The 23,515-nt window shown below is 40.4% G+C and overlaps 1 protein-coding gene across 1 annotated transcript in view; it reads right to left on the minus strand.

The window, feature by feature from the left end:
- Positions 1 to 410: 410 nt before the first annotated feature.
- GYG1 (glycogenin 1) overlaps positions 411 to 23,515 on the minus strand; it is a 32,288-nt gene continuing 9,183 nt past the window's right edge. Inside the window, exons 5-7 of the mRNA XM_037061856.1 lie at positions 16,570 to 16,696; positions 3,678 to 3,894; positions 411 to 1,281 (exon numbers count right to left, since the gene is read on the minus strand). Of these exons, the coding sequence (XP_036917751.1) occupies positions 1,108 to 1,281; positions 3,678 to 3,894; positions 16,570 to 16,696 (518 nt within the window). The 3' untranslated portion in view covers positions 411 to 1,107. The remainder of the gene's footprint in view (positions 1,282 to 3,677; positions 3,895 to 16,569; positions 16,697 to 23,515) is intronic.

Raw genomic sequence — 23,515 nt, forward strand, 5'->3', positions numbered from 1 at the left:
CTTCTATCAGTTACAAGTCATGGGTCAAAACACTAGAAGACAGTGGGGGCCAGTCCTGACTCTAACAGCCCTGAAAGATTATCCTGCCTCTTCAGACTGACAATGAACCTGTGACGCCTTTCAGGTCACAACACTCTAAATCCGAAGACCTGTTTGATACGGAGATGCAATGTGGGTGACAGATTAGATAAGTTTGATTTCACTTTTGTCTCTCAGATCCACCCCCATCACTGGAGAGAACACTGAATTTAATTACTTAGCTATCTGGAAACCACATTTTAAAACATATATTCCAGTATCAAGTTTTATACTGGTTTTAGAAATACTGACAAATGCTACAAATTATGAAAAATTCTCCAATACATTTTTTCAAGGCGGTTGCGAATCCTTAATTAAATCAGACAACCGAGATGGTGATAAATCTTTATTTTTCATACAAGGTGCCACTGCAGGGACCATCAAGGAACACACTGCTGTTTTCAGATATACAGAACTGAACAAAAGCATGTTAGCATGCTGCCTCACTGTACATGGAAAATTGGTGAACATCTTCAGACACTAAGACTAGGAAAGAAATGGGTTAATGTCATTTGTTGATATGTCTATGAATCACTCAGCAATGTTATTACAGGCTGTCTTCACCTCAAAGCAGAATTACAATCACTCTGCAGCCCCCGGACAATTCTCAAATGCACGTCTAGTGAAGGTACAACACGCAGGCATGAGACAGATACTGTGTCTCATTTGAAGAGAGACTGATTTGGCACCTGGCTTAACACATTTTAAGAGCTGATATAGCCATCTCAATAGTTTAAGATTGAGTTTCTCTCACCACATAAGTTGGCAATTGGCTTAACTGAGAATTTCTGAAACATTAGCTGAATAAGCCTAGGGTTAAAAAAAATACACCCGAATACTGTCCATTTAACAACATAGCTACTTGATAACTTCTGTCCAGTTCTCATGTGTTGTCCTACAAAAACCCCTTACATGATGAATTTTAGTAAAACCCTTTAGCGACCATAACAGACCTAGCTCTAGATCCTAAGTCTCCAAAAAAAAGTGCCTGTGAAGTGTGTGTGTGTCCACGGAAAAATGGCAGTGTTGCTACTGGAGGTAAGTGTCAAGTTTCCTCTTGATGTTGTCAAAGGAATCTGCTCCCATGTAATCAGCCTGGCCTTGTTCCCACTTCTCCTTCCGCTCTTCTGAGGATACAAGAGGCTGTGCTGTAGCCGGGATCTCCCCAAGGGACAGATGTGATATGGCTCCTGAGACATCTTCCTAGAAAAAAGAGCATAATCAGAGACTCCTTGAGAGCTGAAAATCAGACTGTTTCAAAGAATGCAATAAATTGAAGAAGGTGAGAAAACCAGGGTGAATTATCATGCAAAGTAGCAAAAACTGAAAAGTATTACATGAAACAACAACAACAAAAAAGACAGAAATACAAGGGTCATATGATTTTTTCCCTAACGAAATGAAGACTTCTTGACTGAGTGAAAACATTGGGAGAACAAAGTAATCAGGGTTATGTTTAAGTTCTGCATACCTTTCTACAGAAGCCACAAGAGAAAGCCAGTGTATAGACCAAGTCTGAAAGCTGCAAACAGTTCATTAGAAAGTGTAAGACGGATGGACAAGGGAACACAAGTCTCATGATAAATTCTCAATCTGTGTGGGCTCAGAAAGGTTGAGAACTTAAACAAAATGATACCTTAGAGGCTAAGCTTCAGAAAGGACCTAACCAGAGAGCCACACCACTTACATAAGTTGTCATATTATGAAAGAGAGAGCTAAACGGTCTAAGACCATGCACCAAACTCATATGCCTGTTCAAGCGTATTACCATGTAGCATCTATTCTTGTAGCTTCTGCTAATTTAATTAGCTTAGTTTTGAACTGTTTCAATTCCCATCTTCACCTTTCTTGGTTCATAATTCTCAGTCCTTGGGTTGAGAATTCAACAAAGTGAATGTGCAGGAAATGGAGCAAACCTACTCTATGTTAGATTCCCATCACATACAGATACACAATTAACTTCAACTGTGCCATAAAGGAATATCAAAGCCATCTTTCAAAGAGACCTGAGGTGAGAAGGCACTGGAAATCTCAGCAGATAAAAATGCAGATGAATACATATAAATATTGCTTTTGACAGAAACTGGCAGAACAAAATTTCTGACCTGTTCTGACGTTTGTGTGTGTATGTATGCATTTAAATATATGGGAACTCCAAGGTACTGGGGTGGATTCCATGGGACTGTGTTACAGCTAAGGCAACATCAGTCCTTCCCTTGGATTAGCCCTGGCTTTGCCTCCAACTTGCAATGGGAAGCTCTTCCAGAGTTTTCTGTTCACAATATTTTTCATAAGGATAAGTTTCTCAGACCTGATTTGAGCCCCAGTTCTGCTACTGACTAGTCAATTATATAACTAAGAGAAGTTATATAATTCTTTAAGCCTCGGTTTATTTTGATATCTAAAAAGGGGATATTACCAAAAAATAAAAATAAATAAATAAAATAAAAAGGGGATATTACCAATAATACCTGATAGACTAGTTTAAGGTTTAAATAAAAATGGCTAACTTTTCTTAAGCACTTAACTATTGTCAGACAATGTTCCAAGTACCATTCAGATGTTATTTCAGGATCCGCATAAACCAACTGAGGAAGAATGTAAGTGTTGAGTTATTTTTCCCTTTCTCCTCGTGTTTTGGTACAAGTGCTAATAAGTGAAATGGCTAAAATTTATACCAGAGCAAAGAGAAGTATCTCTTACAACCTTATATTCTCTTATAGCAAGGGAATTAATGGATCAGCTATCATGATTATAATTCACCCATTCAGTTGTATTCTTTATAGCTTAATATGTAACATGTAGGTTTAATTATTTTTTAAAAAATGAATTTATTGGAGTGACATTGGTTAACATAAGTATACAGGTTTCGGGTGTACAATTCTGTATAACACATCGTCTGTATATTTTATTGTGTGTTCACCACCCGAAGTTAAGGCTCCTTCTGTCACCATTTACCCTCCCTTTACCCTCTTCTACCTCCCAAAAGTGTAATTTCTTATCCTTTTCCAATTCTTCCAAAAGAACAAACTTCAGAGGAAGACCTTTAAAGTCAGAAATAAGTCTAAGCAGTTTGTTATTGTAAATGTTAACATGTCATCTTCCTCCTGTAAGATTTCTTTTTCAAAGATCCTACATAGCCATATAGGAGTACAAACACAGCAAATCAAGATAATCCTAGAAAAATATTTGCTTATATGTTCATATTATTGTAATTTTCACTGACAACTCATTTTTCTGAGCACAGAGAAAAAAACCAAAACAGGTGTATTTAAATGTTTGCAGTTTCTAAAACATAAAATGTAGCATTCTTCATTTTTACAAATCACTGTTTTAGAATTATCTCAGGACAATGGGTTAAGAATTTCTTAGTTACAATATGTGGGTATAGTAAAACTTTTAAAACTCTTTCTTATGTTCTAAGAAAATCTGCTACAAACTTTACTTTTGCTTTAGTCTTTGCTGGTTACATTTCTCCCTTCTAAGATGGATACTGTTTTCTACCCACAAAAATCTTATTTCTTTGTTTGAAATACCACCAAATACTCCCTGTCTACCGGTATGCATTAAGCTACGTGAAAGAACAAAGCAGAACCTACCATGTTTAGGGACTGGGTATCTTTGACAAGGCCAAACTGCTGAAGCAGCGGTAGCACGTCGGTGGTGAAGATGTCCCACCACAGGCTGAGGAACTCTGGGTGAATCATGGTGGGATCATGGGACTCACTTTTGACACTTTTCGTTTTAGCATCATAAGTGTAATTCCATGGTTTGATTTGTCCCAGGAAATGCACAACTTTGGCATTTGCACCAAACCTGCCAAAAAACCAAAAATTGAAATGGTTAGTAGATTCTGAGTGCTAACAGGAACATAAGCAACATTTCATGCTGTAGACTTAATAGTGTACCCTCCACCCTGCAGTCATGGTTGGAAAGGAAACTGAGTTCCCTGAAAAATTTTTAGAAATGCTTTTTAAATTATTCAACTGTGCCCTGGCTTGAATGGCTCGGCTGGAGTGTTGTCTGTGCACCAAAAGGTTGTAGGTTCAACCCCCAGTCAGGGGATATATAGGAAGCAACCGATCAATTGATGTTTCTTTTTTCCTTTCCCTTTTTTTCTCTCTCTAAAAATAAAAAAACACATCCTTGGATGAGAATTTAAAAAATAAGTTATTAAACTGTATGTTAAATATACATAAAAATTCAAAAGTTCAATGGATCAGTGCAACAACCAAAACATCAATTCATGGTGGATAGTAAAGGTACAACCACTTAAAAAACCACTTGACATTATCTACTCAAGTTGAAAAATGCTCACATTCTACATCCTGGAAACTCAGCTCCTGGGCATGTACCTTAAAGAAACTCTCGCATATGTGTAGGAGATGACACAGTCAAAATGTTCACAGCAGCAGCACTGGGAAATGGGTGTGAACTGGAAACAACTCAATGACCATATGTTAGGCAAAACTTCTGCTGAGCAAGTGTCCACTCCTTTCTCAGTCTTCATGAGCGAGTATGTTTTCCTGCCTCACCAATGTGGGGCAGGCTCACAAGACTTGCTTTAGCCAAACGAATGTGGGCAGAAGTGACTGTGAGTTAAAAAGAGCAGTTTGTTTCTGTTCACCCTCTCTGAGAAGCTTCAAGCTCTGCCAGCAGAAGAACACGGCCTGGGCCGCCTGCCTGTTCCAGCGGAACAAAATGTGTGAATGGAGGTGGGTCAAACCTGTGGGCAGGCTCCAACCCCAGGAGATGGTCAGAGCTGTCCAAGCCTATCTGCCAACACATGAGCAAGAAATACGTGCTTGTTGTTGAATGTCACTGATGTTTTATGGTTATTTATCCATTTTATTTTTTATTCAAAAATATTTATTGATTATCAGTTCATTAAGCATTCCCACTTTATAACTGCTCTTTTGACTTTTTAGGTTTCCATCACTTCCTCTCCTAGAAACAGACCACCTTTTCAGCTGATTGAACGGGGAGGCCTGAGAGGGGGAGGATCACATGTCTTTGCATTTCCCTTTCTCTCTCTGGAAAAAAAATTAGCCAGAATTATTTTCTCTCATGCAATTTCAAAAGCTTTCTTTAAAACTTTAAATGGCTCTCTGTGCCTGTCCTATCTACTAAATTCCAAATTACATGACCTGGTCCTTCATATTCTATTTTTTAAAGGACAACTTCTAGTATATTCGTATCAAAGAATACAATATAGTAGTGAAAATGAAGTAGTGAAAATGAAGCTTTAAGGCAATATGCATTTCATAGCAAATGAATGGATTTTTAAATTATGCTGATAAAAATATATACAAATTCAAATAGGAATACATATAGATCCACTTACATAAGAATAAAACAAGAAAAGTACTGTTAAAAGACTAGGAAACTACAGGCAATGTAAATTTCATGATACGATTTCTCTCCAGCAGAGAGGGAGGCTGGGATGGGGAAGGGACAAAAAGGGAGCTTGTACTGCTTGTGTTCCATTCTTATCTTGGGTGGTGGATATTTTTAAAAACTGCACTTTTTTTGTATATTTCTTTTTGGTATAAACACAAGCCAGGTGCAGTGGGGCAGGAGGTGCTGAGAGGCTGGACATGACTTAAGGTTTGTCCAACAGGTAGGGGCTGGGTGGTAATACAGGGCATTGTAGTGAGAGACAGTAACTCTGAGGCTTGGGGATGTGCCAGACCAAGTGTCTTCCAACTACAGCCAAGGAGGAAGCTTTGACAGCAAAAGATAAAATGGGATAGATCCTTGAGTGTTGGGCTCAGGTGTCAGATTTTAGTGGATTTATCCTATAGAAAACCAAAGGATTTGGTCAAAATAATGTAAACTCTCTTCATGTAACCTTTCCAATCTTCTAAAGGCTTTTAAAAAATGTCAGAGACCTGTTAAATAGCTATTGTTATCTGAGACTTTACTACGTTTGGGGCCCAAATTATCTAAGGACATGACTGCGAATAACAGTTCTGCAAGGTAGATTTTACTAATGTGTTAAATGGAGGCTCCTAGAGGCTGAGTTGCCCAGAGCCATATGGCTATTAAGTAGCAGAGATGGCATTTGGCACAGTTCTGCCTCTCTTAGGCCTGAGCTCTTACCATCCTACCACTACGCCTTTCCAAAACCGTGCCAGAAAAATGGAGCCTACTGTAAATTTTCTTCTAAGGGTGACTTTTAAGTGCATTATGGAATGTACTTCTTCTGAAAATGAAGTGGATACCTGATACCCCTAAGCTAAATATTTTATACACAATGTATTTCACACAGACACACACACTCACAGATGTTAACACAAGTACTTGCAATTTTATCCTTAAAAGAATACAAATGACAATGCTTAAATCCATTATGTGTAAGGCACTAGGCTCAGTGCATGGTCCCAGGAAGCTTTTGTCCAAATAGGGAGATAAGTCACCCAATAAAAATAATAAACAATAGCACAAGTGAGGTAACAACTCAGGGCTACCAGGATAGTGCTGACATTATGGACTATGGAAATTCCAAAGCAATTAGTGCAGGCGGGGATTTACACAAGGGGCTTTGTGCAGGAAGTGGGACCTGGACAAGGCCTAGAAAAGGTGGGCAGGGTTGTGGTAAATGCCCTCAACCAATGCTCCTATGATGGGGGAAGCCCATCTCAGCAAGTACTCCCCCCACCTTCTCAGACATTTCCTCTCCCTGACTCACTCTCCCTGCCTAGAAGGGGAGCCTTCGTCTGCTTCTCTTATCTAAACTGACCAGTAAGTCTAGATCCTTGATTTTCTTAGACCTATAACAAATGTCACCTATAGTAAGTCTAGACAGTCATTACATGAGAGGTAGAAATACTAATTAAGTTAAAACACGAATATAGAATAAACTCTATTACTTTCTAACCTGTTCTCCTGACACTTTGCAAATAATTAGACAGTAATGAGAGTAATAGCTTGCACACAGGGTGGTGCAAAAGGAGGTTCACAGTGGTTTGTATGAAAAATAACACAATGATTAATAAACAATAATACATGAATAAACTGTTTCACATACTCACGACTGTAAACCTGCTTCTGCCCCACTCAGTACACTGAATATTCGCATGTGCCGGGCACCGGTTAACATCCGTATGACTATCTCAGTGAATCTCCAGAACAAGCATGTGAGGAAACCAAAGCATGAAGAGGTTAAATAACTTGTCTGGGATCACACGGCTGGTGAATGGCAGAGCTGGGATCCCGCCCAGGCTGTCTGGGCTCCAAACGTTCTTAACCACAACTAGACTGTTATTATAATACACTCTCAGAACTGTAAGGAATGTCTGAGAGTGACACTTGTTACTCCACAAATTAACTCCCTGCCTATACCTAGTCAATGTGCAAGACGGAAAACGTATGCCTAAGGAATCCTGAAAATACCCTAAGTGTAGTCATTGGACACAGCCATACGGAATAACCAATAGGAAAGAAAGCTACAAGAAATCAACTTAGCACTGTCTGAAAAAAACAGTTCTCAGAAGGGTGCAATTTGTATAAAGTTTAGAGAAAGGGGGGAGAAAGAATAAGAACTGGATGGTGCTTCTCAGGACCAGCATGTAGCCCTTAAGTGGACTGTGCAGGACCATGTCTAAGGGCCTCTCCAATGCCTCACGCTGTGAATCGGGCCTTCAGAGCTCAGGCAGAATAAGGCACAATGGTCCAACCTCCCCCGCCCCCCCAGAACATCACTGCAATACTTCCAATGCCTGCAGAGTAAGTCTGCCCAGCCTCTGCTGAAGGTGGGATGGTACACTGCAGCCGCTGGCTCCATCAGTATTCCCAGGTGGCTCAGGAGCTTCTGCCACCTCCCTGAATACCAGTTTAATGCTGATGAGATACCTCCTCATGTGGCCCAGTCTCCCCCTTGCATGTCAACAGGAATGTCATCTGGGGACCGTCCACACCCTGCATTTCACTGTGGCTCAAGTGTGGGCTCCACTTTCCTGAGTCCAAGGTCTTCAAGTGCTTCTTTAATGCTAAATCAGTGTTACCCTCTGTGGCCAGAGGGAGAATCCTTCTTCCTCAAAATTATCTTCTTTACCCACCTACCCCCACAACATAAAAATTGTAGACACTGGATAATCCTTTCATAGACAGGGCAGTCTTGGTTTTACAAAAATTCTTGTTAAGCCTGTTTGATGTAGAAACTAAGATCTTAAGGGGTCCAAAACTTCCATGGCAGCTAGTAAGATGGGGGAGTGTGGGAGGGACAAGGGGTGAGCAGGACTGTGGAAGGCTGCACAGTGTGATGCACCCTCCCAACAGCTACACAAACTTCAGCAACACAATGGATTACAAAATGCATGATGTTAGTGGGTTTTTTGAAAAAATTTATTGGGGACAGGATATTCAGGGGCAGGCCAGAAAGAGCTTATGAAGATTCAGGAGTGCGATGGCATAGAGGTGCAGGAGAGAGGAAGAAAGAAAGGTCACATAGAAGTCACAGGCCAGTTTCAGGTGTTCCAGTTTCGGCCTATGTCAGCCCTATTTCTGTACAATAAGAAGACGGGAACACCTTTTTTAGGAATGGAGTATTACTGCCATACACCTGACAGATCTGTAGAAATAAACAGGGGTCAGAGGAAAAGAAGTTTGAGAGCAAGGACTCCAATGAAAAGGGCCTGGAAGAATCACTGAACGTGGAAGGTTCACCTCCAATCAGGGCCCTTGAGGGCGAGAGAAGTACGAAAGGGTGACAAGTAAGGCAGCTGCTAAATGGGAAACACGGGCCCAGGAAGTGGCGGGGGTGGGGGTGGGGGTGGAAGCTCTGCCTTATGCAGAACTTTCCAGTCTGTGAAGTTCTGCATAAGGCAGTCATCACAGGGCATTCTTGGAAATCATCTAAGGCTGCTCTGGCCACGATGTAGGGGGTCCTGCTAGGCCTAACACTGGCTGCCTTGTATGAAGGTTTATGGGTTACAGAGTTAAAACTACATAACTATGTATTAACTGTACAAACAGAACGGTGCTTCCCTATAGAGCAAAGGAGCCTGAAGGGCTGGCTCTGTTAGCTGACATAATAAAATACTTTGCAAAAGTGATGGGGGAAAAGTCTCAAATGCTGTTTCTGGACCTAGAATTTAAATTAACTTAGAAGTGAATTGTATGTAATCACTTTTTAAATACTTATTTTTTATTGTATTTTCTTCCATTACCATTTATCCCCCTTATACTTTCTTCCCCCTCCACCTACCTCACATGTAATCTTTTTACATCTCAATCATGTTGCCTGAGGAATGTTTTAAAAACTTATTTTTTTATTTTAATAAATTTATTCTTCAGTTATTTATGAAAATCCAAAATACCCATATCAAAATAAAATAACAGCACAGATCGTAAGTATAAGAAGAAATTACTTCTTACTTAAAAGAATATTTTAGCCTAGCTGCAAATTTGGGAGTGTTCCTTATAGAAGGGTAATAACCCATGGCATTTTTCTGGTGTTCTCTCACCAGAGGCAATAATCAGGTACTGTCAAAATGTATGCTGCCTGGCTAAGAGCAAAGTAACAGGTGACTGAGAAGGGGAAATGCTGATGGCAGAAGATAAACTCTACCAACCTCGACTCAGAACAAGGATGCCCAGAAAATTCACTGACTCACTGCTTGATTTATCCAACAAAATACCAGCCAGGAACAATAAAAAAAAAGTTGGGAACATATCACAATTGTCTCTAAATTACTGAGCGCCATTCATTCTGACGCAGTAATGGGGATTTGTCTCAGCTTGCATACATCTCTTAAAATAAGCATTCTAATTTTAACCCGCCAGGATCTCAAAAGAGATGTCCAGATCACAAGACATAGTCTGAACCCAAGCCAGCAATAATACTGCTTATGTTAGCTGTTAAAATAATCCTAGTGACCTGATGTTACCAAAAGACCAGACAGAGTGTTCATGACTAGTTTAGCAGTTGACAAATGCAGTTTGTAACGTGTGGACGAGACTACAGAACCGTTCAGAACAAAACAGGAACTAGTCCATGACAGTGCACATAGGAGCAATTCTATGTGAAGCTCTGAGTGTGCAACGTTCAATTAGGTACCAAGAAAGAGAAACGACCCTGCTGGTGGGACCCTCTCTGGGAAGGGTGGTGGCAGGGTAAGCCATCCTGCGTCCACTGCAGTGAAGGCACAGTTGTACCTTCTGAGACTGACTCTAACAAAAACCCCTCTCTACAACCAATTAGCCACCTCTTCTCTCTCATTAAAAGGTTCCTCCTCTTACCCTCTCACAGTCTGAATCAAGAGCCATAAACCCACGTGCCCAAGGGGTGGGTTAGTCATGTGAGAAGAAGTGGACCTGGTGGGTAGGATTGGGGACCATGAGCAGGTGTACATACCTTCACCAGAAAACAGCTACTTATGAGCAAACAACTGTGGCTACCAGGGACACACCCAATTTTTCCTTGCCTTTCAAGCTAAATAACCTTATCATGCCCTAAAAATCAGAACATCCGTACTCAAACTCAGTCTTTATAACCTAGAAACTCAGACTAGGACCTGGGTACCTACACCACCTAGCAGTTGGCCTTTCTTCACAAAGTAGGCCAGGGAAAGCCCCACAAAGCCAGGACACCAGGAAGACTTTCCTGGGGGTAGTATGCCATTTTTAGTCTGTCCTGGATGACTTCTTGACCATTCATTCATTTGTTCATTCTTTTATTCAACAACACACTCTACCTTCCTTCGCGGCACTGTCCCAGCTCTCAGCCGAAGCCGACCTCTCCACTGCACACAAGGACACGTCCCCTTTCACCTACTCAGGGCCAACACTCCCCACAGCCTCCCTTCAGCTGTCTGCAATTAGTGTCCTCTCCCTCCATCCTTGATCATTCCCATCAATACACGAATGTGCTGTAACCTCTCATCATTACAAAGCCACTACGACCCTCCCTGGATCCCGATCCCACAGCCCCATCCAGCTACCAACCCATTTCTCTGCTCCCTTTTAAAGACAATCCTTCAGAAGAACTGTCTGTATTCAGGGTCTCCAATTCTCCATTCTCTTGCACCTGCTTCAATCAGGCTTTCTTCTCCACCACTCCACCAGATGTGCTCTTGCCAAAGTCACCAGTGACCACCACATTCTGGGTCCAATGCCAGTTCTCATTTGTCTTCTGTCTGACCTGTCACAGCATCTGACACAGATGGGTCACTCCTCTCCTCCTCCAAAGGTTTTCTTTGCTTGGCTGGAGTAACAGCTCACTTTGCTGGACTGCTTCCTGCTGCACTGCTCTGATTCTCGTCTCTGCTCCTCCTCACTTTCCTGCCTCAGGGCTCAGTCTTCAGGAATCTCTTCCATCATAATCACTCTCTTGGTTACATCACCTTGTCTTATGGCTATAAATGTCACTTATATGCTGACAACTCCTACAGTTATGTCTCCCTGGACCTCTCTTTAAGTCCCAAAGCTCATATCTACTTACTCATTCCACATTTTCACTAGAATGTTCAATATGCACCTCCAACTTAATACATCCAAAACTGAATACCCTGAATACATCTCTAACAACCCCTGCTTCCACCTGCTTCACCCAGTTCATCCCATTTCAGAAATGGCAACTCCTTTATTCTAACTGTTGAGGCCCCATATCTGTAACAGTCATCTTTGACATCTTTCTCCTACATTCTACTTAATATCTGACTTTTTCATAAGAAGTTGGAAATCTGGGTTTCATGTGAAATTCCCTAACTTTTAAGCATTGACAACTCAGGGGGAAAAAGCCCTATGTAAGAGAGACAAAATGTATCTGTGAGACAGTCTGCAGCTCACCAGTTTGAGAGCTGTAGGGAGGGTACGTCTTAGATTCAACCCCATGAGCTCTCTCCCCTATAGAGGGTGTTTCTTAACCAGACTTCTGCTCGTGGGGTATCACTCCCTGTGCCCATTTTGCCTATTGTCAGAGAAGCCTCTAAAGGCTGGGCTGGGTCTGGCGTGGAAGGTCTTCCCTTAGAGACAAGGACCAGGATAGGACAGCAGAATAGGCAGCAGGAAGAGCTGAAGACAGATCATGTGAGAGCAACAAAAACCTAAAGATGAAGTTACAAAGACCAGATAGCCATGCTGAGAAATGGAACATTTGGGGCTCAACAAGCATCACTAATGCCCAGAAAGAAGAAACAGGCCATCCACGCAATCACCATGTGATTCTTCTCCAGCAATCAAACCATGATTAAAGGTGCCATGTGACCTACAGGGAACTGCACACATAAGCAGTTGCTAGGGCAATTAGACTACAGCTCCCACGGTCACCTTGCAGGCCCTAGTGAGCAGAATGGGTGGCACCCTCTACATATTCCAGGCCTGCTAAGTAAGCACGTGAGTGGCCCAACAAATGGCTGAAGAAATAAGCAAGATCCAAAAGACAACACCTCAGGGTTTTAGGTAAAGAGGTAGGAGTGTGAAAAGAAATGAACACAGAAGACTATGGCTTCAATGGCCACGGCCATGAGGAGAAATGGGAGTCAAGGGCACCTCAGGGATCATAAACCCAATTGAATCAGAAATATGAGAGAACAAGAGAATTTAGTGCACTGATGGATCAATTTCATTTTTGGAAAATATTGATTTTAAAGATGCCTCATTAAATCTTAGTGAACAAGCCACATTCCTGAAAAAGAAATAATGGCTATCGACATCCTCAGGAAGGTTAAATGGAAAGGTTAACAATGGAAAGAAATCTTTTAGGTTTCTAGACATAGTTTCTGACACTTGGCCAGGCCAGGTCACACCTCAGATCACATCGGAACTCGAGTAAAAGAGTAAGGTAGAATGTTTATTTGGAAGTTATTTGGTAGATCAAGGTTTATAGATAATCTATTTGACCAATTAATTTGTATGGCAGTTTAAAGTAATTCCAGAAAACTCTTTATCTTTGCTGCAGGCCCATTTTTATATAGCACAATAGGACATACACAGCTTTTAGCCAGTAGATACAATAGAACACTGAAATGGAACTAAATGACTAACTTTAAGAAGACTAGTGAGATTCTGTCCAGTGCTATACACAATCCAAATTCTATGCTACACAGATTAAATAAATAGGCCCTCCAAATAGAGAAAATGAAAAAGAAACTAATATTAACCAAAAGCCTATTTCTCAAACATTATACTAACCACTTTCGGAAATATTTCACTAAGAAGTGCCTTTATGAACTTGTTTCTCAATGAATACATTACAAATTAACTTAAAAATTATTAAACCAAGGAATTTTGTTCTCAAATTATGCTATGTTAAAGAGGATCTTTTATTACAGGAAATAGGACTAATTTTTTTTAGATGTGATGTTTGAATAGTCATTTGAAGTGTTAAAACTATTGTGTATTTCTTCTATGTTTTGTTCCACCCAAATGGTAGGTAAAGTATTAGATATGCTACTTTCATAGCTCAAATTCATTTAAGTTCATGTCATATCAGGCTACCCTCTAGCAGAAACTTCATATATAGCAAGGCTACACTGTTCTGAGATATCCAGAGCTCTAAGACTCTGGGGGTTCTAAATACTGCTGTGGTGATCTCATGGTACATAGTTGCTTAGAGTTAGTAACACAAGTCTCCACTCCTTCCTCCATGAAGTCCACATTGCTCTAAACCACTCCGTGCTTTGTCATTCTACCTGCCATCACCCTTGCTGTCATAAAAGAAGGCCACCAAACCAGAGCCACTTGATCCTGGAGGCTACCAAGGTTATTCTGAGCCTGGCAGTGGGGTTTTGAATTCACGCTGAGCTCTGAGAGGCCCACAGGGCTCTCTGTAGAGTATCTATAATGGCCTGAATATTTAGGCTAGTCTATTTTAACTTAAAAGATTTGGACCACAATTTTACGTTAACTTGAAACAAAAAAGAAATATAACTATTGGCCTTTTTAGCTCTTCTTAATTGTAAGAAAAAAATGTAGAAAAAATGTCTCTAGAGATGATCTCTCCAAGCATGCACACACACACACACACACACACACACACACACACAAACAAAAAAACCTACCAAAAGCATTTTCTGGCAAAGGGAAGGGGAATGAATTCTCTCATCTGGTTTCAACATTCCTACACAGGCAGCAATGGGGTGCCGGAGACATCACTCTGAGCAGTCTTATCGCAGAAATGCAGAGCTGACACCCCCAAGGGTGAGCTGTACAGACGCAGCATTAACTCCTGTCAGGCCACGGCCAACTGACGTCTGCCTAATGGATGGAGTTGCTCCCAATTTCTCCAGTGCGTCATATACCCTTACGACTATGCCAATAAGCTACGGAGATGTCCAAAATTAGCACTCATTTTTTGAGCCAGGAAGACAGAACCATCCTGATCATTTTGGTAATTTAGATCTCAAATTGTTTTTCTGAGAAATTCATTAAGAAGATATTTTAAAAACTGGGTTCCTGAGAGAGAGAGGCCAAGGTTCTAGCAAACAAGTATATCTTCTCCCTAAAAACTTTACTCTGCTCCACCTGCTTCTTGTTTGTCTTTATCAAAAGAAAATAAATGCAAGCAGTATCTGTGCAAACCAGGCTGCCACTGAATGGTACAATGTGTTTAATTTTAGTGGTAAGGCGAAAATCAGACGGACTCCAAATGAACCATAGGGGATATAGCTGCTAGGCACTGGAGGCCCCATTACATGAAAACCACAAATCATTAACTGCTAGGATGGTCCTGTTTGAGAAGGGAGACCAACTGGGAGGATGTCAGATTCATGTGTCCCCAACATATTCACCCCAGGGCATGTGCTCACTGTGCAGAACTGAGTGGAACTGCTCAGACTACTAATGGTTCTTTCTCCTTTGTACTCTCATCTTTTTGCTTGCTCAGCTAAATCTAGTCAAATTAGGCAACTGCCCTATTATACACAAATTCAGTTCTACAGGGTCAGCTATCATGGTTTACAGTTCAAACTTGCATGGTTTTGAGGCAGTAAGGATTAAAAAGAATCAGACCCACATTTTCAAGTAAGACAGGTTTATATTTTATAAGGCCAAGGACTAAGAGGAAATAATGTGGCTTCTATTCTATCCCTTGACAGTGACTCCTGATCTGTTTGCTTTACTGAAGCCACAGTTGGTATATTTGAGAGCATGCCTGTTTTACGCTAGAAAGGAAAGAGAATCAAGAGGCTGTAATATGTTGCAGACATATGCCAAGAATAGTTAGAGAGGAAAGAACACAAGATACTTATATACCTTATTTGGGGGATGTGACAGACGCTGCCCAGAAGAAAAAAAAACAGAAAAGGAAACATTTCTGCCACAAAAATCCAGACATGCTCATTACTGTGTTGTAAGACTCACAGAGAGGACTTTGGATAATGAAATATGAGGAGTGAAAGGCGCTTTGTTTTCTGCTCACTCAGGAATGCCCATGTGGGACAGACACTGGAAAGCCAAGCCCAGCTCAATGGAGAGCTTTGCTGCTCATGGCTGTGTCTCAGGATCAACCTGACAGCTTGGCCTCTGCTCAGGAAACCTGAATCATCATCTTAGTTCAACACAAATGAGCCAGAGGATGAAGGAAAGGGCCCAGGCACTTGCAGTGAGACAGCACAGCAAGCAACCTGGCTGTATTTGTTGACGAACGGGAACAGCACCTGGGGCAGTGCCAAACAACCATGTTGCCAAAACAACCACCATCCACTGAGCACTTTATTGTACTGTATAAACTCCATCCTCATGACAACCCCTTGAGGTAACTATCCTTTGCCTCCTCGTTTCACAAGTGGGAAACCGAGGCACAGAGCCTAAGCCATACGCCAGGTGAACAGCAGTGTGAAGCCATGTGCCTCACCTTTGTGGCTTCAGAGATTACTCTTATGCTATTTATTCCACCTTTCAAACAGAAAGGACTAATAACTTAATGTTTACTGAATGCTAAGGGTAGGCCAGGCCCTGTTCTAACCACTCCACATGACTACCTCTTTTAATGTTCATGATAATTTTGTGAGATACTGAGGTAGAGAAGTCCCAACTTCTACTGAACTACAAGTTCAGTAACTAGTAACCATCCAGTAAGTGGCTACTTCAGGATATGAACGGAGGGAGGCCAGCTCCACAGCCCTCGGCTGGTGACCACACCACCACACTGCTGTGAGCAGCTTGCTTAACCACTACCACCACATGGAGGGTGTTAACACCCTCATTTACAGGTCAGGAAACTGAAACTCAGCCTGAGGCAGATGTTGGGTCTGTACCTAGTCTATGTTCTTGACCATGATGTAGAGAGGTTCTGTCAGGGGTCCAGGCACCCCAGGAACTGATGGGACCCTTTTAACACAAGGCAGCCAAGTGCCCTCAAGGTTACTCTAGGCATAAATTGATGGACTGCATCAAGGCCTCTCCCAGTCACAGCCATGTTTCTCGCAAGACAGACTCCCCTCAAAGTTTCCTACCTGTCACTACCCTCAGAATGACAAGGCACCCCCCAAATCTTAAACCCCCTCCCCTGCCCTCACCACCCCCAACAACAGTTAAACTATTACTTACGCTTTAAATGCTGGGAGGTAGGAGTATATAGAAATGCTGCTTAGGTTATAAATAAATGGCAGGTGTTTTCTGATATCTGTTGTTGCCCAGCTGCTAAAAAACATGTTCAGTAAACCCTGGTCCCCACCTGAAAACAAAACAAAAAAACAAATTAAAGTCATAGACTTTCAATAATTTTATAGGAATATATACCTACACCTTATACCAAGGATTATGTGGTTAAAATGAGAAACACAAACAAGAACTGTTACTCATTAGATTTTAAATTCCACAAGGACAGAGATCATGGCTCCTTTTGCTGTAACATAGATTCTAGCACTGTAAATTCTAGCATGTAGCAGAATGCTTTACACACAGGGAAATGACTTGTGGAATGAATGTGAGAACTTTGAAGATGTTCTGTAACAGCATAAAAATGGAAAGAACTTAAATATTCCACCACAGACAAATGATTAGCACATTGTGGTACTAACCATTCACGACAATATTATTTGGCCATTAAAACCAATGGCTCTAAAGACTGTCAACCACTACGTAATATAAAGATATACTGCGACATACATAGTGATTCTGAGAAAATAAACATCCATGTTGGAAGAAAAATAAGAATAATTATGTGGGAGGAATGGTATTACAGATGTTTCCTCTACCTGACTTTTCCTTAATATTGTTACATTTTTACAATTTTAAAATAATAATACAGTTAGGAGCAAGAATGAGAACTGTAGTAAGAGCCTTTCTTTGTAAACATTCTGTACTTGTGATTTTTATTATAAACTATGATATTATCAAAAATAAATATATGTAGGTTATAAAGCAAAGCTTATTAAAAATAAAATTCCATACACCTAATATACAATTTAAGAACTGAAAGATTACCAATGTCGTTGTTTAAGTTCTCTGTGTGGGGCTACCCAACCCAATTTCACTGTCTCCTACCCCAGAAATAACCACTAATTATGAATTTTGTTTGCAATTATCTTGATTTCCTTTATTTTACCACATATGTATGTCACCTGACAACATATGCAGTTCTGCTGTTTGTAAACTTTGTAAAATTAGGTACCATTTTTTCTACCTCGTTTTCTTATGCCACATTATAAGACCTTTGTTAAACTAAGCAATTTCACTTAAACTATTTTCTACATGTAGCACAGTTAAGAAAGCCATCTAATTCCGTGGAGGTCAGAACAGCAGTTGTAAAACAGAAATTCCCAAACCCATGAGGTAAGCCTGGGAAACAGGAGTCAGAGCCCATGGCTGATTGCCTCTGGCCAGGTCTGGTTCTATTTATCCTCAGGGAGCCCACAGACAGCTGTGTGTCACATCAGGGCTGAGAGCACTAGTGAAACAGGATACAAGGAAGAAGCAGAAAAGGCCAGCAGGAGACTTGTGAATCAATGGTGCCCCTTAAACACTCAACAGAGACCTCACTTTCAGAAGGTATACTACAAATAATGAAACTCCCAAGGCCACTGACCTCACGATGTGACCAAGGGTCACCTTTTAGCCAAAAATTGTAAGTTAAAAATAGAAGTAAACACCACCTAGAAGTCTGTGACTTTATAAGTAATTTTTAAATTTAGCACTGTAACCATCTTTTTCCAAATGCACAATTTCACATCTCAGAGCCAGGAAAATGTTTTAGTTCCATCAGAACAACCTGGGTTGTGTTTTCAACATCCTCTTTAGAGTCTCCCAATTAGAGCACAGTTCAAAGCGGAGTGCATATTTGAGCATTTCTGTGCCTCAAAACATACGAGACGTCTTAAAGACTGCTGAACCTTCACTCCAAAATACCCAGGACTTGTGTCCAGTATTCTAGTCAAACTTCCAGAGGCAACTTTATCTACTCTGACAGGTTTGGACATTTCTAATTTCCAATCATCTCAAAACTGACAAATGTAATTAGCAGGAATGAAGCAGCTGTGACCCAGCAGGCCAGGGTGTGGTGACACAGGTGAGAGAGAGAACAAGGACATGCAATAAGGGACATGTGGCACTCCTTTTGCAAACAAAAGCAAGTATAAGAGTCTGTATCATCCTTTCCCCAGGTTGCCCAAGGGCTAGTAATACCTGAAACCACTTGGTATTTTCCAAGTCTTTTGACCCAGGCATGAACCTGGTATCCATTGACATATTACAGCATTTGTCAAAAACTGGGCCTATTATTTTATAAGACAGAAACGGCCTTAAGTACTTCCTTTTACATTTGTGCACCTGTTCAGTGCTTGTGCAGTCTGCGTGCTCTCCCACAGACTGTTGGCGGCTAGCGTGCCTACTGTGGACAGCAGGGAGGGCGGGCCAATTCTGGCTTAAACATGAACCCATGTTTCAGCCATAGGAATGCTTCTCTGAGAATCACGCTACTCAAAGTGTGATGCAGGTTCCAGCAGCATGAGAGCTTAGGAGAAATTCAGAATATTAAGCTCCACCTAGACCTATGGAAGCAGAATCCACATTTAAATCCCCAGATGGTTTGCTGGCATATTAAAATTTGAAAAGCAATCATGTAGACTTTTATTTATTTTTTTTTAAAGATTTTATTTATTTATTTATCTTTAGAGGGGAAGGAGAGGGAAACATCAATGTATGGTTGCCTTTCATGCGTCCCCTGCTGGGAGTTGGCCTGCAGGGAACTGGCGTGCAACCCAGGCATGTGCCCTGACTGGGAATCGAACCGTGATCCTCTTATTCGCAGGCCCGCGCTCAATCCACTGAGCTACACCAGGGCCTCATCTAGACTTTTAGAGTGACTTCTTTTTTACTTTATGTCAGAGAATGTAACTCTCAGAAATTCCATTTCAATAGAAGATGTCTGAATTATATAAATTAGGTACAGACATTATAGACAAGATGATGAGTAAGATAGGCTTCAGCTCTCAAACAGTTCTGAATCTAACAAGGAGGTAGAGGGGCAGATATCAAGCAAATAATGTAAATATGCTTACTACTATAATAGAGACATACACAAGTGCTAAGAAGAAAATGTGACTCATTCCTTAACACTGACTTCTCACAACACGCTTGGCAGGTAGTGTCATCCCTGCCTATAGCAAGCATGCCAAGGATGAGTAAGTTACAGTCTATAAATGGTCCCATTCTTGGGACTATTTCTATGAGGTTTACTAAGGATCATCAGAATAACCCAAGGTTAATCCAGAAAACCCAGGCACTCAGCCTCAGCATCATTGCATCTCACTGGTCTGTACCCATTTAAGCCAAGAACAATGGATTTACTTTTCTTTTTATGTTCTAGCTTTTTTTTTCACCTTACAAAATCCTTAATAATCAAGCTATTAATTACATAAATTCAAGAAAACATTTATTCTTGGCTTATTTTTCATTTTCTCAGTCTAAGGCATGTCAGTCTAGATTCCTTTGGCACTCTGAACTTATCACAATCATAATTACATAATCAGTTATGTCTGTAAGATCTCATAGACTATAAGCTTTAAGGTCTGCATTTTTGCCAACCTATTCCTAGCCCTTAAAAATGAGCATATTGCTCAGATTAGAAGCTAAAATAATTTTTGAAACACTGAATAAATGAACTACAGAAATGTAGGCAAGAGTAATATTTCCAATATTTCCAGACCCATAAAACAATGAAAGACTATCAACTGTGCTACTGAGGTAAAAAGACAAAATATTTCTAGATACTGTAGCTCAGAGGGATTTTAATTTATTCTGGCTGTAGAGACAGAAGATTTAAGCCTCAGATCCTTCATCTGCAAAATATGGAATATATCAGCTGCTCCCTCAGAAGTGAATTTTAAGTGGTTAATCTTTAAAAAGGCCAGTGCAATAGCAATTTTCCTCCATCTGCATAATTCACAGGGTATATTTTTGTCAATGTTGCAGTATGGGTTAATTGGGAGAAAAGGAAAAAAAAAAAAACTACACATACAACCCAGCCATAGAGTTGAGAAGACTCTGGTTCTACCACCAGCTCTGGGGCACTGGGCAGTCTGCTGTCCTAAACTCTAAGGAGGGCAGGTTCCCAGGACTAGCTGCATAGCAGGCCCTCAATAAGTATCTGTTGAAGGAATACATGAATGAATGAATGACCACCTCATAGGCCTACTGAAAAATAAGTGAAAAAGTAAAATGATGAACATAAGAGCCCGTATACATGTAACACTTCAATTCTTTCCTCCTCCTCTATTTCTCACTGGGTTCATGATCTCTGGTTAGAAGAGATTGCGAAGAAGGCAAGAGAGAAAGAGATGGCAAAGTTAAAAAAAAACACTCACGGGTACATAAAACTAGCTCTTATGAAAAAAACTCGTGTGTGCCATTATGTTATAACTTTTGCATTTCATCTTTACTTATTCAGGATATTTATCAACCAAACTATCAATTAAATGACATAAATTCAAGAGAACAGAGAATTTTTCAAATCAATTGATGAACTACCCTAAGGGCCACAGGCAGCTTAGTGTTTGGGCAGCTGGGACAAACTGATCGCAAACGACTATTCAAGATGTAATCTATCAAGTCAGGAAACCAGTGAGGTGGACCTGAATTTCTAGCTAATTTGATTTGGACAAGTGCTATCTGGAAATACCTCTTCACTTCATTCCTTTTTTGGGCAGGTTCAGCCTGAAGCCTAACTAACGACAAAGATTAGGAAAAGTGGCACTGGGATAAATTTTCAACTAAATAGAACTTAAGTACCAAACCTTTTCTGTTAAAAATTATTTTAAAAACTTATTATACTCTCCTGGTTTACTACATCTCCAAGAACAGAAAAAAGATATGACAGTTTAAGAGTCTCAGTGACCACTTAGAATTAGACTGTGAAACATTGCAGGTATAAGGGCCTCACAGCAGAGCTTGGATTCTGGTAAAACTTATCTAATATTCTCTCACCAATTTATTGTCTCCTATACTTTTTGAAAATGCAACCACAGATGAAAATTGTATTATTGTAATAAAAAGTTCAGGGTATTTAGGTTATGGTAATTCAAATGAGTCCCAAGACTTTTTTTAAAAACATCAAACTGGTAAATATGAATTGCTTTTATTAGGTTTTTGAAGCTAACACATGCAGATGAAATTTAACAGACAGTAACTTTCAAATACTAAACTCTTATCTTTAACTGTATGAGGTTAAATAATTTAGATACTGGGTTGGCCAAAAAGTATGTTAAGTTTTTTCTGTAAAATAAAAGACACATTTTTCATTTTCACCAATAACTTCATTGATTTCGATATTTTGAGTATGTCAGTTATCTCCTGCTATTGGCGTCTAGTGGGTAGAGGCCTGGAGTGCTGCTAAACATCTTCCAATGCATAAGCCAGCCCCACAGAACCTTTTCCATACACTGCACAACTCTTTTTTTGCACTTTAGTTGTATTTTTACATTTCATGAAACAATAAAGCATAATATACCCAAAATACTGTGTATTTTCTTCCACCTTCAATATTAAAAATGGCTGCACAAAAACTCACCAATTTTGATAGTGTTTTTTCTAATGCATGCTGAAATGACAGCTGTCACAATCCAATCTAACAAAATTGTTTCAAATGAAGTTACAGAGAAGTAACCACTACTGGAGTCATTGTACGGAAAAAACTAAATGAACTTTTTGGCCAACCCAGTGCTTTAGAGTCACAGGGGAGAAGAAAATAAACCTCAACTTGCATTCACATTGATTTCTCCAAATTAAGCATCAAGTGCATCGTCTCATTGCACCTCAGTGTGCGGAGGCAGAATTTCGGATTAGTATCTATGATATCATGACCTCTCCTCCTTTCATTGCTATCAAGTCCGGAAGTTAGCATCATCCTGTCACATTTTATGAAATGTTAGTTTATATCTATTTCACAACAGCTGTTGTTCAACTTTGAGGAAGCATGTGACTTCAGTTATGAAGTAAATGCCAGGACAGTTTGCAAATACAAACAACAGTAGAGGAACTTAAACACTTCACTATGAGAAATTAGATGCCAGCCAGCCATGAATCAGGTATGTAGTCACTAGCTTCACATTCTAATACTCTATACATCTGGGAAGAAAGAAGTAAAGGTACCTAGCATGATTTTCCACATTGGGATTATTCTCTTGGCCAGAGGTGGTGGTGGCAGGGAGGGGGGTGTGACTGAAGACCAGAGATTAGAAGTAGGACAGTCACATTCTTTCTGATCGGAGGAGCTGGGAAAGCAGCTGCAAATGCTCCACCATCAGCAGTCTGTGTGGCTCGTCAATGGATACCAGGCCCCAACAGTTTTTGTTGAATGTATGCAAGAATTAAGCACAACTCTGAGATACTCAGACTGAGATATAGTTATCTGCAAACCAGTTTTTTAATGCCAGCCTAAAAATGCTGGGACTTAAGCCCTCATTCAGTAAAACTGAGGGGTCGGTGGACAGATACCTGCGAATATTAGAAGACGTATGGCAGAATGAAAGGAAATATCTGAAAATGTTAGTCTCAACTATGGCATAACACCTAAACAAAACTGGGCACTGTATGAAAAACCCAAGGCATCTACACCCATTCAAAAGGATGTAGCTCACAAAGAAATATTTTAATAATGTTAAGCGTGAGTCCAGTATGTCTTTGCGTCACAGATATAGATTCAACAAGATGGTACAGCAGTCCCCTTTATCTGGAGAGGATCCATTCCAAGACCCCCAGTGGACGTCTGAAACTACGAATAGTACCAAACCCTACGTACACTGTTTTTTCCCCTATACATACACACACACACACATACACACACTTCATGGCTTCTCTTTGGCGCATCTGAATTGCCAGCATCATTACTCTTGTGCTTTGGGGTCATTTTTAAATAAAGTAAGGGTTACTAAAACACAAGCACAGTGAAGCTGGGACAGTCGATCTAACAACCAAGATAGCTACCAAGTGACTAAGAGGTGGGTAGTATATAAAATGTGGAGATGCTGGACAAAGGGATGACTCAGGACAGAGTGGG

The sequence above is a fragment of the Sturnira hondurensis genome, unplaced genomic scaffold, assembly GCF_014824575.4.
Source record: "Sturnira hondurensis isolate 20B ecotype Veracruz unplaced genomic scaffold, ASM1482457v3 Scaffold0013537, whole genome shotgun sequence".
Taxonomy (NCBI): domain Eukaryota; kingdom Metazoa; phylum Chordata; class Mammalia; order Chiroptera; family Phyllostomidae; genus Sturnira; species Sturnira hondurensis.